The sequence below is a fragment of the Microcebus murinus genome, chromosome 12 (genome assembly GCF_040939455.1).
Source record: "Microcebus murinus isolate Inina chromosome 12, M.murinus_Inina_mat1.0, whole genome shotgun sequence".
Classification (NCBI taxonomy): Eukaryota; Metazoa; Chordata; class Mammalia; order Primates; family Cheirogaleidae; genus Microcebus; species Microcebus murinus.
Window position 1 is genome coordinate 61,049,708 of NC_134115.1, and position 17,285 is coordinate 61,066,992.

A 17,285-nucleotide genomic window follows, 5' to 3' on the forward strand; every position below is an offset into this window, starting at 1 on the left:
AAGGGGCTATTGTGTGCTATGATCTTTCTCTTCAAAAGGGCAATTATGTGCTGTGAGTTTTCTCCTTTTTCCCCCTTTCTGTTTATTTTTCTCTGTTAGTTTATTAGCAAGACCATCCTTCCACCTCCCAACTCAAGGCCTGTGTACATGCCTGTTCCTTTATCTGAAGCTTAACCTGCCTCCCTGGTTCCGACTGGTCCTTCTGTGCCCATCCTCTAGCCTTGCTACTCAAAGTGTGATGTGGGCACCAGCAGACAAGGCATTGGCATCACTGGGGAACACGTTAGAAATGCAGACTATAAGGCATTTATATTTAGCAACCTTTAATAAGCACTGCAGAATACATAGAATACTATGATGCAAAGTTCCTACTCAAAAATATGGTTGGGGTAGAGATGGGAGCAGGAGAGTCCCATTTTCAAAAGAGGGATGCTGGGCAAACAAAACAAAAGGCATCCACCACAATTATGGTATATCCACACAACAGATTATTGTTGGCCATCTGTCCTGCTCCCTGTAGGTCAGGGACCATAAACTCAAATGGCTACAAGGGCTATACATGAGTGAATCAGAGCATTAGCTTCCTGTTGCTGCTCAAACAAATGATCACAAACTTAGTGGGTTAAAACAACACAAATTTATTACACCACAATCTGGAAGTCAGAAGTTTGAAGTGTGTCTCGTTGGACAAAAATCAAAGTGTCAGCAGAGATTCAGTCCTTCTAGAGACACTAGGGGAGAAGCTGTTCCCTTGCCTTTTCCAGCTGCTTGCATTTTTGGCAGTGGTTGCATCCCTCCAACTTCTGCTTCCATCCCCACGTCTCCTTCTCTGACGTCTGTTTCCCTTTGACAAGGACTCTTGTGATACATTGAGCCTACTCATATAATCCAGAATAATCTCTCCATCTCAAAATGATTAACTGCAAAGTCTCCTTTTGCCATGTAAGGGAATATCTCCACAGGCACCAGGGATTAGGACAGAGGCATCTTTAGGGGCCATTATTCTGCCTACCACAGTGAACCTGGTATGAAGCAATAGGAAGTGGTGAGGCCTATGGCTAACTGGAAGTGAAGGCCATTTCTGCAGAGGGAAGCTGCCACATGCATCTTTAGCTGACTGACTGTTCCTCATGGGTGTGCAGACCTAGTGCAGCTAGGTCTTGCAAATTGTCAAGAAAAATTAGAAATGTAAATTTTTAATGTGAAATAGTATAACTAAACCAAACTGGGTTTGTTTGTCCACACACAGTGGAAAGCCAAACACTGAAGTACCAAGTTTTTGAAGCAAGAAGGGTTTACTGTCAGGTGGCAAAAAAAAAAAAAAAAAAAAGGAGACACAAATCAGACTCAAATCTGTCTCCCTGAGCTGGGGGTTGTGGCAAGCTCTCTGGTCAGAGAGTAACAAGGTGGATCTGACTGGATCCTGCCATGCAGTGTCCACTCCCTAATTCAGTCCCCACTCCTCAGTCCAAGCACTTAGGTTCCATCTATGGATGCACACTTGGTTCATCTGGGCATGCTCAGGTTATATGACCTTCAATCTGGGGGTCCACAGCAAATGAAAAACAACTCACAACTTTGTTGCAAAAAAGTAGAACCAGATTGGTCTGATGTGGTTTAGATAGCTCAATATTTAAGCATTAGAAAGCATAAAAGTGGGGGGAACCCCACAACCTCTGCTGGGGCCACACAGAGCATATGTGTTGGCTTGAGACTAAAGCTGCCAATTTGTGGCCTCTGATCTGGAGCTTCCTCACTGGGACAGTTGAGGTAGGGTTGATTTATTTTGTGCTACTTATCACTGTGCCAGAGGAGAAGTGGCAGACAGGTATGAAGGGCAGGCCCCTCCAGGCCCCAGGGAGAGGTTGGTGTAGCCTCCTACTTACCACCTGCATTCTTGATCTCTACCCAAACCTCTCCCCACCTCCACCTCCTCCCTCCCCCAGGAGGAAGCTGCCAGGGCTCCTGCAGCACTGCCTTCATTACTGCTTAGGTCATTAGCATGTGGCTTTTCTCCTTGACCTTAACTGTCAGGAGGAGAGCCACAACCAGGATAGTGCAGTCATAGCTGGGCCTTCTGCTCTGCTAGGGCAAACTCACAGATGCCATTGCCATGTGCAGACACAGAGGCAGCCTTCTCTTCCTCCTTCCCCCATCCTCCTCCTCCTCCTCCTCTTCCTCCTCCTTCTCTTCCTCTTCATCTCAGCTGGGTCTTTTTTAGTTTCACTGATACTATCAGGACATTTTCAAGAAAACAGATGCCATTCTAGGTGTTTTGAGTAGGAAGATATTTAATACAAGGAATTAAAGACTTATATAAGTGCTGGGAGGCTGGGAAGTCAAGAGCAGGAAGTCATTTTCAAGAAATCTGGAAATGTTGGGATTCAGGAGAAGCTACCAACAATGTTCTCTGCTGCCTGTGGCCTTGAACTGGATGCTTCTCAGGGGTCCTCTCAAAGCTATGGGTAGCAACCCACATCTGCAGATGCCCATGCACCAGCCACATGCTCTGCTTCCATCCCATATTTGTGTGCTTATGCAAGAGTCTGGTTTCTAGTTTGAACTCTGATACTAATCCCCTGTGTGACAAGGGAAAGGGCAAATCCCTTTCCCTTTCTGGGTCTCAGTTTCCTCAACCATAAAAATGAGGTGCAGAGGGAGGGAAGAGGAAGGAAGACAGGTAGGCAGAAGGAGAACTGAGTTTGTGGCAAATCCTCAGGCCCGGTTTTGTTCAACAACATTCAGACTTTGGTCATGTTCACAGTGCAAGCTTCACTTAGAGGTTCACTGAGAAAAACAGAGGAAAAAAACACATATTTTGCTTTGATTTTTAAATGCATCTTATTTTTACATTTCCATCCCCTGCAAGTTCTCAGGTCTTGACCTAGTCCTCCCTCACCAGGTCAAGTGCGGAGAAGGATTATGCTCAGTGCAGAATAAATGCCTAGTACCCCAGTACAGTTCACATGCCTTTTTGTTTGGAATCTGTCTGATCTGTTTATCATTCTCAGAGCAGGGACTTCTTCAGCAACTTTCTAGACATATAAGGCTCTAGAGCCTGAAGGACAGAAATAGCTCTCTTCCCCACCAGCCCAGTGTAAACACATCCCTGATGACATTCCTCGAGGACAATGACCTGACTGTGGCTTGTGTTATCTCACCCTTTCCCCTCCAGTCCACAGTGGCTCTAGGCCCAATGTCCATTATAGAGGCCTGGATCTTTTTCACTAATTTGAAAACTGAATCCAACACATTCCTGAGAAATAGCCTTCTGCAAAAATAATTTGTGCATTTTACCCTCAGCCACTGCACATTCATCCCTCTCTTCAAGCCATAAATGTCAAGCATTGTGGAAGGTTCTCTTTTTAAAAATTTATTGGCTGCTTTTACGAATGCCTTGCAACAGGACCACTTTGATGAGTCCTGGTGCCAGCCACAGTTTAGGAAGTGTCAAGGGTGGGCATGCTGGATGGAATCTAGATACAAAGCATTTGCAGGGGCAGTCACTTTCTGGAAACATCTATGATTAAGTCATGAAATCTCCAAAGACCACTTAGGCCAGCACTTTCCAAATATGGCTGCACACCCGAATCATATGGAGAACCTAAAAAAAAAATTCCTGGGCTCCAACCCACCTAATAATTTAGAGTATCTAAAGGTAAGAGCCAGGAGGCCATAAAAAAAAATTTTTTTTTGAAGCTCCCTATGCAATTCTGATGCACAGTTAAGTTTGGAAGCCACTTGTCTAGTTCAGTTCTTATAAGAACTTGGATTTTGCCAAATGGTTGTCAGTCCCTCCTTGTATTCCTCCAGTGATGAGGGGCTCACTGCCTTTCAAGGCAGCCCCTCCCACCTGTAGCCAGCTCTGCTTTGTCAGGAAGCTCTGCCTCTGCCTTCCTGAAACTTCCCCTCACTGGTCTGGTTCTGCCTTCTAGGAGCCTGTCTGGTTTTGCTCTTCAGAGATTTGGTTTGGAGGACACAACCTTGTCCCTCCAGTTCTAAAGGGTGAACAGCCCCAGTTCCTTCAGCTGCTCCTCACAGGGCACAGCCCCCTACTTTCCCTGTGGGGTTACTTCCTGTCTGCCTGGGCTCTACTTCCTGTTTGCAGCTGGGCTCTCAGAACTGTCAGAGCTCTCCAACGACTCACTGCCTCTATCAACAAGGCCTGTTAATGATTGGCCAATGAATCATTAAGTCAATCAATCCTGGAATGCCAGGCCAGTGCCCAAGGCTTGCTTCAGGGGAGGAAGGAGAGGCCTTGCTAGGGGCTCACACCGTTTCGTTGCTGGGGAAACCAAGGAAAGCCTCAGCATCAAAGTGTCAAGATGCAAATGAAGAGCTAAATTTTGCAGAAGATCTTTGAACATCATAGCCACGATATGGTAGCAAAAGATTCCATAGCGATGTAGCTTAAGGAAAGAACTCTGTGCCTAGGGCCCAGCTAGTTACATGCGAACATTCTACATTGAGAGGCAGGGATTTCCTACAGGGACTGGGTGCTGAAAGAACTGCTGGAAGGAGCAGAGGTAGAAGCAGGCCTTAGCTAGACCAGGACTGACTCCCTGCACAACACGGATGTGGCCTGCCAGCCTCATGACTTACCTGAGGCCACTGCTGACACACCCTTGCAGCCTCCCGTCAAAGAGCAGGAGGCAGAAGGCAGGGAGCGGCTGCGGGCACAGCGGCCAGTGCAGGTCAGGAAGCTGGAGAGACAGATGTGGGCTGCTGCAGAACATCACACATTTCTGCCCTCTCGCTAGTGACACCCTGTCAAGGACAATGTCCTCCCACTCATCCCAACTTCTGCTCTAGCAGGAGCACTGCGAATGGGCAGTTCACCTCCCGAACTCTAACTGGGAAACATAGCTGTTGAGGTGCCCTGCGTGTGGAGTGTCCGTAGTCCGTCTTGGCATCCTCATAGCAACGAGATGGAGACAATTGAATGTTCAACAGTTCACCCCTACAGCGGAATTCTGTGCCACCTTGGAGAGAATGATGTTGTCTATAATTAGTGATAGGAGAAAAGTTCATAATGTAGTCCTAAGGTTTTTTTTTTTTTGAAAAGCAGCAAAATAGAGGTCACTATATGATTTCATTTTTATTACAAGAATTTTCGAAAGATGCAGAGGAAAAAATACCAGCAGGATGAACACTCAACCCTAATCATGGCTACCTTTGGATGAAGGGATTACAGTGATTTTTTCCCTTCTTTCATCCTTTTCTGTGTTTTCTAAGCTTTCTACACTGTGTATATATTCTTATTCTTTGGACAAAGCCTGCCCTTTTGAAAGTGCACAGATATAAAATCTTCTTAAAGGAACTGGGGAAAAGGGTAGTGAAAGTGGAAGACGATCAGAAATTAGTGAGGCGAGGCAGATAAGGGTTTAAGGAGTGTCCTTCAGGGACCTGGACTGAGAAATGCAAAGTGTAGCTTCAGGGAGCCTCGCTGTATGATCTGGGGAAGCTCTGCCCCTCTCTGGTCTCAGTTTCCCCTCCTAAACGAGCGTCGCAGGACCCCAGATCTGAGCAGCGTGGCCGCTGGGCGTGCAGGGCTGCCAGTGACGAGAGACTGCACGCGGAGCGGCGCGGGCGGCCGCGGGGCGGAGGCTGGGGTGGCGGCGCGGGCGGCCGCGGGGCGGAGGCTGGGGTGGCGGCGCGGGCGGCCGCGGGGCGGAGGCTGGGGTGGCGGCGCGGGCGGCCGCGGGGCGGAGGCTGGGGTGGCGGCGCGGGCGGCCGCGGGGCGGAGGCTGGGGTGGCGGCGCGCAGGGTGCTGGGCCGGGAGCACGCCCCGCCGGCCGGCGCCTGGAGGGAGGAGCCTCGGGCTGCGCGGAGGCGGGGCCCGCGGGGAGCCCTGGGTGAGCCGCTGCAGTAGACCTAGGAGAGCCAGAACCTGGACTTGAACTTGAGGCTGAACCCGAGCCGGAGCCAACCCTGCCGCAGGTAACTGACGCCCCCGTCTCCCCCTCGGGCTTCCCCATCTGTGGGCTGGCCTTTCCGCTGGGCTCTGTAGGACTCCCTCCACGCCCCCTTTCCCACCCCGTCCCTGGCTGGCGCTAGATAGCCCGAGGACACACACCCCCTCCCCCGCCGAGCACTGCTGCCCACACTCCAGCCAGGAGGCTGGGACATACGCCCCGCAGAAGGGTGGGACGGATGCTGCCGTCCCTGGTACTAAGGAGGTCTGGGCCTTCCCACAGGGCGCTAATACAGGGTGAACCCTTTAAAAAAAAACGGCCTATATCCGGGAGGAAATGCAAAACTAGGGCTGTGGATGCTGTGTGTCCTCAGTGGGTCCCCAAACCTCTCTGGTGCCCAACCTTCTTCCAGAATGGGGTCATCATCCACCCTGATCACCCAGGGACTACAGGCAGGCTTTGTGAATTTGGGGTCAAAAGATGCCCTGCAAACTGTACAGCGTGGTGTGCCTGTGAGCCGCGGTCTTCCTACCCTCAGACCGCGTAAGGCCCGAGTAGGAACAGCCTTGGTGTGGCGGGAAAACCGCCTCCCCTGCCAGCGAGCTCCTCCAGGTTCCTCCTGGTGGATTGGTGACAGCGCCCTTTCCCCCACCTCCCCTTGGACTCCTCCCACTCAGCCCCTGGCCTGTTGGCAGTGAGGCTGCTTCTGTCCCAGCACATGAGCAAAACGGAACCTGGGGGTACCCCTCAACTTCCCCCCAGAGGGGGCTTTCCTGGTCATCCATGGTTTCTATAGGGCGAGGCCCTTGCTGCAGCCTGGCTGTCCTGAATGAGTTCTTTGTTCCTCTCCCTGCCCAGGGCCTGTTGCTGGGTGAGAGGGGAGTGCAGGGCTGGGGCTGGGGGCAGGTGCGATTCCTTTTGCTGCTTGGTGGGGCAAGGTTCATGTGAGAGAGCAAAGGCTGAGGGGTTCAATCCTGTTTGGAGAACAGCGGCTTCATCTAGGAACTTCACACACTTAATTTTCATTTCATAAATTTTATATGCTGTTTAAATTTTATAGTAGTTGCTGTTTTAACAACTGATATGTTGTTCACATAGCAGTCCCCATAGCATGGGACGCCCCATGGGGCTGGCACTGTTTTCAGAGCCGCAGCATAGGAGCGAACAGCCCTCTCCCCAGCTGCTGCTGCCGCCTGGCTGCTCCTCCGGGCCAGCTGAGGTGGGGCTGGGACCTGTGCTGGGGGCCAGGCTGGGTTGTTTCCTGATGTCCTGGGTGGAGCGTGTCAGACTTTTTATATGCAAGACCCCATTGGACATTACCCCATGGGGCATTTCACATATGGGTGAACGGAGGCACACAGGGGAAGCCCTTCTTGCAGAACAGCTGTAGCTGAGTCCCTTTGACATCTACTCAAGTCTTAGGTCAGTTCTTAAAAGGCCTTGTGGATATGTCTATGTTTTCTCAGTGTATGCTTCAATAACTACCTCTCGGGCAGCTGCTCTGTAGCAGGCATCATTCTAAGCTCAGGGACGTAGATAGCAATGAATGAAACAAACAAACAAAAAATCTCTGCCCTCATGGAGCTTACATTTTATTGGAGGAAGACAGACAATGAACATGTAAGCCTGTAAAGACAGGGTTTAGGATGTGAGACAAGAAACTTCTAGCGGGGTGTGGGGCTAGGGAGTGCTGGGGTGGGAGGAGTTGCAGTTTTATAAAGGGTGGTCAGGGAAGGCCTTGCTGAGGAGGTGGCGTTTGAGCAAAGGCCCCGCAGAGGTGAGGGAGGGAGGTGGAGCATGATGGCGGAATAGGACCAGAGAGTTCTATAGGCCCCTTGCACGCTTACAATCCATGTTTTTAGCGGTAACACTCCTTTATGCTGGAGTCTTGGGACGTCTGAGCTGGTGGGCCTCTGGGCGCCCCTGGCCCCGTCCCTCCTGTTCACGCTGGTTCCTTCTGTGCCTCTCCAGAGAGTCAGCATGCTGCGCTGCCTGGTGCCCCGGCTGCTCTGCCTCCACGGCAGGACCGCCCCGTACTCCTCGGCAGCAGCCCTCCCAAGCCCCATCCCGAACCCGGACATCCGCTACAACCAGCTGTTCATCAACAACGAGTGGCGAGACGCGGTCAGCAAGAAGACCTTCCCGACAGTCAACCCTGCCACGGGGGAGGTCATTGGGCACGTGGCCGAAGGGGACCGGGCTGATGTGGATCTCGCCGTGAAAGCTGCCCGGGAGGCCTTCCGCCTGGGGTCCCCCTGGCGCCGGATGGATGCCTCCGAGCGGGGCCGGCTGTTGAACCGCCTGGCCGACCTGGTGGAGCGGGATCGTGTCTACCTGGCTTCACTGGAGACCTTGGACAATGGGAAGCCTTTCCAAGAGTCTTATGCCTTGGACCTGGATGAGGTCATCAAGGTATACCGGTACTTTGCTGGCTGGGCTGACAAGTGGCACGGCAAGACCATCCCCATGGACGGCGAGCATTTCTGCTTCACCCGGCATGAGCCGGTCGGTGTCTGTGGCCAGATAATCCCCTGGAACTTCCCGCTGGCCATGCAGAGCTGGAAGCTCGCGCCGGCGCTCGCCACAGGCAACACTGTGGTTATGAAGGTGGCGGAGCAGACGCCCCTGTCCGCCCTGCACGTGGCCTCCCTCGTCAAGGAGGCGGGCTTCCCCCCGGGGGTGGTGAACATCATCACGGGCTACGGCCCGACAGCAGGGGCGGCCATCGCCAAGCACATGGATGTGGACAAAGTGGCCTTCACGGGCTCCACCGAGGTGGGACACCTGATCCAGAAGGCCGCTGGCGACTCCAACCTCAAGAGAGTCACCCTGGAGCTGGGCGGCAAGAGCCCCAGCATCGTGCTGGCCGACGCAGACATGGGCCACGCCGTGGAGCAGTGCCACAAAGCCCTCTTCTTCAACATGGGCCAGTGCTGCTGCGCCGGTTCCCGCACCTTCGTGGAAGAGTCCATCTACGATGAGTTTCTCGAGAGGACCGTGGAGAAAGCCAAGCAGAGGAAAGTGGGCAACCCCTTTCGGCTGGACACGCAGCAGGGGCCCCAGGTGGACAAGGAGCAGTTTGAGAAGATCCTGGGCTACATCAAGCTTGGCCAGAAGGAGGGGGCAAAACTTCTCTGTGGCGGGGAGCGTTTTGGGGAGCGCGGTTTCTTCATCAAGCCTACGGTCTTCGGTGGCGTGCAGGATGACATGAGGATCGCCAAAGAGGAGATCTTCGGGCCCGTGCAGCCCCTGTTCAAGTTCAAGAAGATCGAGGAGGTGATTGAGAGGGCCAACAACACCAGGTACGGCTTGGCAGCTGCCGTGTTCACCCGGGACCTGGACAAGGCCATGTACTTCACCCAGGCTCTCCAAGCCGGGACCGTGTGGGTCAACACCTACAACATCGTCACCTGCCACACGCCGTTTGGAGGCTTTAAGGAATCTGGCAATGGGAGGGAGCTGGGGGAGGACGGGCTTAAGGCCTACACGGAGGTGAAGACAGTCACCATCAAGGTTCCTCAGAAGAACTCCTGAGAATGGCCATGGCAGAGGCCCATCCCCAGTCTGGCAGTTCCACAGCCACCTAGACCAGTGGCTGCCAGACCTTTCTTGGCCATGGATCCCCTTTATTTGTTCCAAACCAACTCTTAGTAGGAACCCCAACAAATAAAGCAATTAAATCAGAGCTGTTCTATTTAAAGCAGGCAGAGGGGGGCTGGGCTCAGAGTCCTACCCACCTGCTCCCCAGCCCCAGCCCCCTTGGTGGCCTGTGAGTTGCTTCCATGAAACCTTAGAAGTCTCTGGAAGACAGATGAAAACCCACTGATCTGGACAGTAGTTTTTAGTTCTTCCTGCTGATCCAAGGACTTTCCAATGGGTTGACTTGATGATTTAGTGGATGGACTCAACACAGAGATAGGATTAGAAGGCACTAGGAGTTTTGGACTAGGCGGACACCAAATCTTGGCCCTACTACTCTTCATTGGCTTAACATGAACACCAGGGGTGCCTTTCCTTTTCTAAGTACCAGTTCTGGCTGTTTTTTGTCATAGTCCTTCATTTTACTACTGATTTTCCTTAATATGAGGGAAGGAATAGGCCAAGAATATGTTTACATAATCATAACTTTAAAATAAGCCTAGACACCCCAAGTATTCATCAACTGATAAGTGGATAAACAAAATCTTTCCGTGGAATATTCCTTGGACTATTCAGCCACAAAAGGGAATGAAGTACTGACACAGGCCACAACATAGGGAACCTTGAAAACATTCTAAGGGAAAGAAGCCAGACATACAAGGCTACAAATGGTATGATTCCATTTTTTATGAAATATCCAGACTAGGCAAATCCATAGAGACAAAAAGTAGATTAGTGGTTGCCAGGGGCTGAGAGAGTAACTGCTAATGAGTTTGGGATTTCTTCTTGGGAGGTTTTGAAAATATTCTGGAATTGAACACTGGTGATGGTTGCACAACTTTGTGACTTAAAAGTATGGAATTGTTTAATTATGGTGTGTGCATTAATTTCATTTAAAAATTAAACTCATTTTGTTAGTAAATCCATTTTGTCTCAATATTATCTTGTTGCTGAACATTTTGCAGAGTCTTGGGAATGGAAGGGACCCAGGTAGTACCTAGTCAATCCCCAGCCAGGTGCAAAGTCCCCTCCACAATGTTTCTATTTTTGTTTTCTCTTGGCTGGGTGACAAAGCGCAACTGTAAGACCCACAGAGAAAAACGCTGGTTCCTGTCCAGAGCAAGTCCATCTCATTTCGAGGCTTCCACTCGGTATTGCCTCAACCCCTCAAAACCACACCACCCCTCAAACCAAGCCCAGCATAGGGGCCATCCTGACATGCTGGGATTTCTTGAGTTTCCAAGGGCAGAGTTCTTTATGGCTACTGCTAGTCTTGCTGCTTTCATTCCCCACCTGGTGGGAATAAACGTAACCCAAGCCAGCCAGGCCAGGGTGCAGAAGCAGAATGCTGGGCCTGTCCCTCCTGGGTTTCCATCTTTCCAGACTATATGGCTTATAAGTCCCCATCCTTTTCAGTCTGCCCGTTCTTGTGAGTGCACACGCTGTCATCTCTTTAACATCCTATTGTCTCACCTGGGCATCAAGGTGGTTTTGTTCATTATCTTAACTTGGGTTTGGCTGGAAACTTTCTTGACGGTTTGGGGTCTATTTGGACGCCTCACCTCCCTTTCCTAGGACCTCTTGTCTACGCCATTTGTCTATGGCTGAGGTGATCCCGACTCTTCCCTGAAGTGCACCTTCTTTTCTGTCTCTCTCTGGGAGGCCGTGGGCACCTTTGCCGCGTAGTAGCGCAGGGGAAACGGGAGTGAGTGGGTGGATGGGTGTCTCTAATGACTAACAGGCGACATCACAATACTTTAACACATCCATTCTTTTTTTATTTTCTCTTTTTATTTTATTGTATTTTTTATTTCAGCATATTATGGGGGTACAAATGTTTAGGTTACGTGTGTTGCCTTCCCCCGCCCTTCGCCCCCAGAGTCAGAGCTTCAAGTGTGTCCATCCCCCAGATGGTGCACATTGCACTCATTATATATGTATATACCCGTCCCGTCCTCCCCCTCCCATCTGCATGATGCCCGATAAATGTTATTCCTATATGTGCACTTAGGTGTTGATCAGTGAAACCAATTTGCTGGTGAGTACATGTGGTGCTTGTTTTTCCATTCTTGGGATACTTCATTTAGTAGAATGGGTTCCAGCTCTATCCAGGAAAATAGAAGAGGTGCTATATCACTGTTGTTTCTTATAACTGAATAGTACTCCATGGTATACATACACCACATTGTATTAATCCACTCAACACATCCATTCTTTATGTGATTCTCAATACTTCTTAACCCAAGAAGAACTTCGTAGACGGTGTCTCAGTATGGGGTGGGATTGGGAAAAGACAATCTTCCAGCCCTGAAATTCTGAGACTAAGGCAAATTGTGAATCAGCTCAGCCCTCGCGGCGCCTCCCCACCCATTTTACCACTGCTCGGAACGTAGAGGCTCGAGAGCAGGGAGGTCTAACCGGGCAGCACGATTCAGGCCAGACCCTGCCCGCAAGGCTTACTCGGTGGTGGGTGCTGCAGTTCTGCGGCGCCCATCTGTTCAGAAGATTTTGATCAAGCTCTTAACTCTGTGCACTTAACTCTTAGCACTGTGCCAGGCGCCTTGACATGCCGTTGAAGCCTCACTGCTCTGGGAAGCAGGTGCTGGAGTTTTTCTTTTCTTTTTTTCCAGATGAGGAAGCCGAGAGGTTTTAGTAAGCAGCTCATTTGAAGTGAGTTCCCCATGAGCATGCGCAAGGGCCCACAAATGAGGGTGTACCGAGGGGCACGTCCAAGCCACCCTCGAGCCTGAAGGAGCCACGGCTGTGCCGAACAAGCCCAGCACACCAGCAACTTCAGTGGGTCCGTCAGGCTTGCTGCTCAGTCGCTGGTTCTCCTGATCAGATCTGAGCCCTTTTAGGAACTTTAATTTGGCTTGGTTCCATTCTGGGTGTGAGGCTGGGTTCTGGTGGCAACCTTGGGAATTCATTTATGCAGCTCATTCATTGGTTTAAGAAAGAAAGAAAGAAAAAACAAAGGCCCTTGGCTCTAGGCTGGTTGTGGGGGGAGGAGAATTGAGCAAGACAGTCTCTGCCTGGCAGGAGCTCACAGTTGGGCAGGAGAGACACTTGCAGAGCAGGGTGAGAAGGGCGTGAGAAGTAGCACACAGAGGTCGTGAGAGGGTGAGAGGAGAAAAATCAGGTTTATTAAGCACCCACAATGTGCCGTCTCCCTTAATGCTTCCAACCACCTTCAGGCATTTAGTATTAGCATTCTACACTTGCTATGCATCAAGCCCCAGAGATGTGCAGGTCTTCTGACGTCTGCTGCACACCAAGGCATCCTGGGGCACCAGCTCGGCCCAGGGACAGTTCCAGTGCGAGGGGACACAGGAGCCTCCTGGATGCAACCAGGCCCAGGGACAAGGGAAGGGTGTTCCTGGAGTCTCTGAGAAAGTGTGGAGGAAAGACTGGAGGAAAAGCAAGTTTTCCCATGGGGAGGGGAGAGGCAGGGAGTAAAGGCTGGTGGGGGACAGGCAGGCGCTGGGAAGGGGGCTCCTGGGCCCTGCAGGGCAACTCACTGCAATGAGAGGCCCCTGCAATGAGAGGCCCCTGAGGGTTTGAAGAGGAAAGTGATAGGATCAGATTCAGTTTCTAAAGCTGGAGAACGGATTGAGGGGTAGTGTTGGGAAAATAGGCTAAGAGACGGGAAAGGTTTCTGGGGTTTTGCAGGGCTTTGCCTTGAAGGAATCTGTGGACATGTCGGTTCACAGAATAGAAGCTGCTTCCAACAAGGGAGGCATTGTCGGGGATGTTTGCAAAGCAACCTTTCTTCTTTGCTGCTGACCGTTGCCTTGAGCTTTTTTGCAGAGCAGAAGCTCAGTTTGGGTCCTTGGCGGAGAAGCTGGTTAAAATGCCTGCCCAGCAGATAACGTGCAGCTGGAAGTATCCTAAACTTCAAGGCTATTCCTGCTTCACTCTTGACCATGTCTCTGTATTTAGAGAAGTAGATTAGAGTAGTACACAGCCTCAGTGTTCTCACTTTATACATTTTTATCTTTAACTTGTATGCTCAGCTAGCTCTGTTTCTAACTTAGGGTTTAACACGTTTATCTTAGAAAAATTTTGTAACAGTCTATTCTTATAGACAGAATTGGGTAAGGGTCCCCTGGAAACCTCAGTGAATGAGCTGTACACATAATTCTTTAACCAAGGACAAATGTTTGCTGTATCAATAAATACCGATGGGGGAGTCAGGGGTCCTCCAGCAGGGCAGACCTGGGGTCGGAGCCTCTCAGAACACTACTGCGACGCCCAGAGTGATGCTGGCCTGCACCAGGGTGTGGGGTCGGGGGCAGAGCCTGGAGAGCCAGGAGGTGGCTTTGGTGGGTGGTGATAGACGGGCAGCTTGGAGCAAGAGGAGAGCAAAAGTTTGGGTAACATCGTGCTTCTGGCTGGGGTGACCAAGTGGGTGGTGCCAGCCACTGCAAAAGGGACACTTGCTGGAGGGGTGTGTTTATGGACAAGATACGGAATTTACTTATTCATTCAGCACATTTTACTGAGGGTTGACTATGGGCTAGGGGAACTACTCTAGGGCTGGAGATATAGCAGGGAATGAAAGAAAAATCTTGAACATCCTCTCTGATGGGGGAAGCAGACCGTGAGCAAAATACACATGATACAGCCTGTGGATGGTCAAGGGGATTATGGAGAAAAACACTGCGGCGAAGGGAGCCGGGAGCCTGAGTGGGGCGTGGGGTAGAAGTTCCAATCTTCAATAAGGTGCTCAGAGATGGTCTCAGGGAAGAGATGACCAGGGCCTGAAAGAGACTGGAGCTTGGCTGGGGGCTCCAGGAACACGGGAGGCCAGGTTGCCAGCGAGGGGCAAGCCAGGTGGGAGGTGGAGCAGAGACATAGCAGGTCTGGGTGGGGGCAGATGGCTAGAGCTTGGAGGCCACTGTGTGGGTGGACTGGGGCCTTTGCTCTGACTGATGAAGGAGCCACCAGAAGGTGTTGGGCAGAGTAGGGATATCATCTGACTTTTGCATTTTAAAAGGATCAGTGGGGTTGCTGTGTTAAGAACAGATTGTAGGGAGGGCAAGAACAGCCTGACCTTGAGAATGCCAACATCGAGGGGTGACAGGAGAATGAGAATCCCACAGGGGCAGCTGAAGAGCAAGAGGAAGACCCAGGAGAGGAGACCAGAGCTGAGGAAGGCTGGGCTCTCCAACGGGCAAGAGCCACTCCCAAGAGATTGAGAGCACTGAGGCGTGTTACTGGGCAGCAGCCACAGGGGTCGGTAAAGAAGAAGAGCAGTTTGTGTGGAGCGTTGGGGACAGAAGCCAGACTGGCCTGGGCTGAGAACACCATTCGACCTCCCCAAGCCCCAGTGACCTGTACATTAATCCTGGAGTTAGGAAGACCTTCAAGGGAAAACAAGAAGTCACATTATGAAGCCCTGTGAGAGCCTCTAGGACATCTCACTTAGCCAGAGAAGTGCACAGAGCAGCTTGTCCGAGGCCCCAAGCTCAGTGGTGCCAGAGCCCGGCCTGGAGTGGAGGCCTCGTGGCTCCTGGCCAGGTATGCTTCCCATGTGCATCAGCACAATGTCAGCTGCCGTAACAACCCCCAAAGCTGAGGGTTCAACACAACAACGATTCATTTTTTGCTTCTGGAATCATCTAACAAGGGTGTCTGGTTAATTGGCACTTTTCTTCTGCATGGAGATTCAGGAACACAGCTTCCTTCTATCTTGTGGCTCTACTGTCTACAATGGTTCTCAACCATTTTTATGTTATGTACTCTTTTGAGAAGTTAATAAACTTCTTAGACTTTTTCACCAGAAAAAAATGCACATGGAGTTCCCAGAACCCATGAGCCCATCTACAGAGTGCTGAGGGGTCTATGGAGCAGGGCCTCAGAGCGCCCTGTGTCAGCTGGCAGATGGGGAAGAAAGTGCAGAAGAGGCACAGCTGCTTGTCATAGGCCCTGCACTTCGCATGAACGTGCCACCTCACCTCTACGCGCCATCTCACTGGCAAAACTACCCGACCCGGCCTCGGCGCAGAGGGAGGCTGGAAGGGCAGTGGGAGACAGGGCAGCTCCACACTGTGCGGGGCCTGGGTTTGGGGGCAGCTCGCCCTGCGCTGCCACACACGGCAGCTCCACTGGGGTGTGCTGACGCGGGCGTGCTTCTCACGTGTGTTTAGGGTCCACTCCTCCACGGGCCATCTGCTCCCTCCCAGCCTTGCTCATGTTGTTCTTTCTCCTTCCTTCCTTCGGCTCCAAAGTCAGCCCATCTTCCTGGGGCCTGCCTGAGGCCCACCTCCTCTGGGATGCTTCCTCTGAACTACTGATTTGAGCACTCTCTGGCCCCTTTGAGCTCATCGCAGTTGTCCTTTGTTTAGTCTTGTCCAGTGGCAACTCTTGTCATGGGTTTAATTTGTTTGTCCCACTGTGTCTCTAGACTGTCCTCACATACTCCAAGCATGTCCGATTTCTCTCCCTGTCCCCTGCCACTGGCACGCAGCCCTCAGTGTCCCCTGCAGAACGAACAGTGCATGTCCATTCCCCAAGGGGCCTAAGGGGTCCTCAGAGCAGCAGACCAGGGCAGTGAGGCCGACGTCCCCAGACTGATGCGGAAACCCAGGCTCAGAAAGTCGAGGGAAGTGACCCAGACCCGCAGACTATGGCAGGGCTTGACCTCCGTTCCAGGTCTTCCAACTCCAAAGCTAATGCCCATTCTACCCAAGCGACAACTGCATGCACCTTCGGCAGCCTAGAGAGACAGGGTCATGTCTGGCACTGTGAGCAGCTCTCTGTGCCAGGGCAACAGGCAAGCCCTCAACACCTAGGGACGCCTGGTACACAGTAGGTGCTCTGCAAATGTGCGTGACAGGTGGACTTATGCACGGAGGAAGGAGAGACTGCTGTCGCCCCATTCCCTAGTACTGATAATTTTTACTCTTCCCTCGACAATCAGCCACTCCCTAATATTACAAGGGAGGTTCGGGCACGCGGAAGAGACAGCCATAGTGAAAAGGGACACAGGCAACTCTGCCTCCTGGTGCTAACACTCCCCAGCCCCCGGGTGCGCTGGAGGCTGAACCCTGTAGTGAGCTCACCCTCCAAGAGAGAGAAGTCAGCCCCACCGGGCCGGAGCCCGGGCAGGAATTGGTACCCGATTCTGCCCCGGGTGATGGGCTCCCACATTCTGAATTCATTAACTGCAGACACCAGAGCACTTGGGTTTCCCTGAATTAATTAAAACCTCACAGAACAATCACTCTCTGATTTAATGTTCAAAAGGCCCTGGCAAAGGCTGGGAATGAGGAAATTCATTAGGGGAGACTGCAGCTGCTCGATGTTCTCCGTGTTCACTTCTCCCACATCATCCAGCCCTCGGGGAGCGGGCAGCACAGTGTTTTTAAAGACGTAGGAATTAATTTCACTACAAAGCTTAAAGAAAAAAAAATCCACCTTCACTAAAAACTAGCCTTTTTTTTAAAGGGGGAAAGTGGATACATTTAGGATTGAACACTGGCCTTAGCATTATCGTCCTCAAACCCAACTATGACCCAGACGACAACTGAAGACTGAGATACAGGCTGTCCCCTGCTTACAGCATCAAATTCACCCTCCTCTGATGGCATTTAGGGCTGTGGCCTAAAACTGCCACCTACCTGCTGCCACAGCCCCAAGCAGCAGTCCCTGGCCACTGACCCTGTTCACAGACTACACTGCATTTCTCCACCGACCCTATTTTCATGCTGTTTCCTTAGCCTGGAGCCC

At 51.6% G+C, this 17,285-nt stretch overlaps 1 protein-coding gene across 1 annotated transcript; it reads left to right on the top strand.

Annotated features, from left to right (window-relative positions):
- The first annotated feature begins 5,823 nt into the window (after nt 1–5,823).
- Nucleotides 5,824–10,480, top strand: ALDH1B1 (aldehyde dehydrogenase 1 family member B1). Its single transcript, XM_012769055.3, has 2 exons — nt 5,824–5,940; nt 7,887–10,480. The coding sequence occupies exon 2, from the start codon at nt 7,896–7,898 to the stop codon at nt 9,447–9,449; it is 1,554 nt and encodes a 517-aa protein (XP_012624509.2). The 5' UTR covers nt 5,824–5,940; nt 7,887–7,895; the 3' UTR covers nt 9,450–10,480.
- Nucleotides 10,481–17,285: the final 6,805 nt, after the last annotated feature.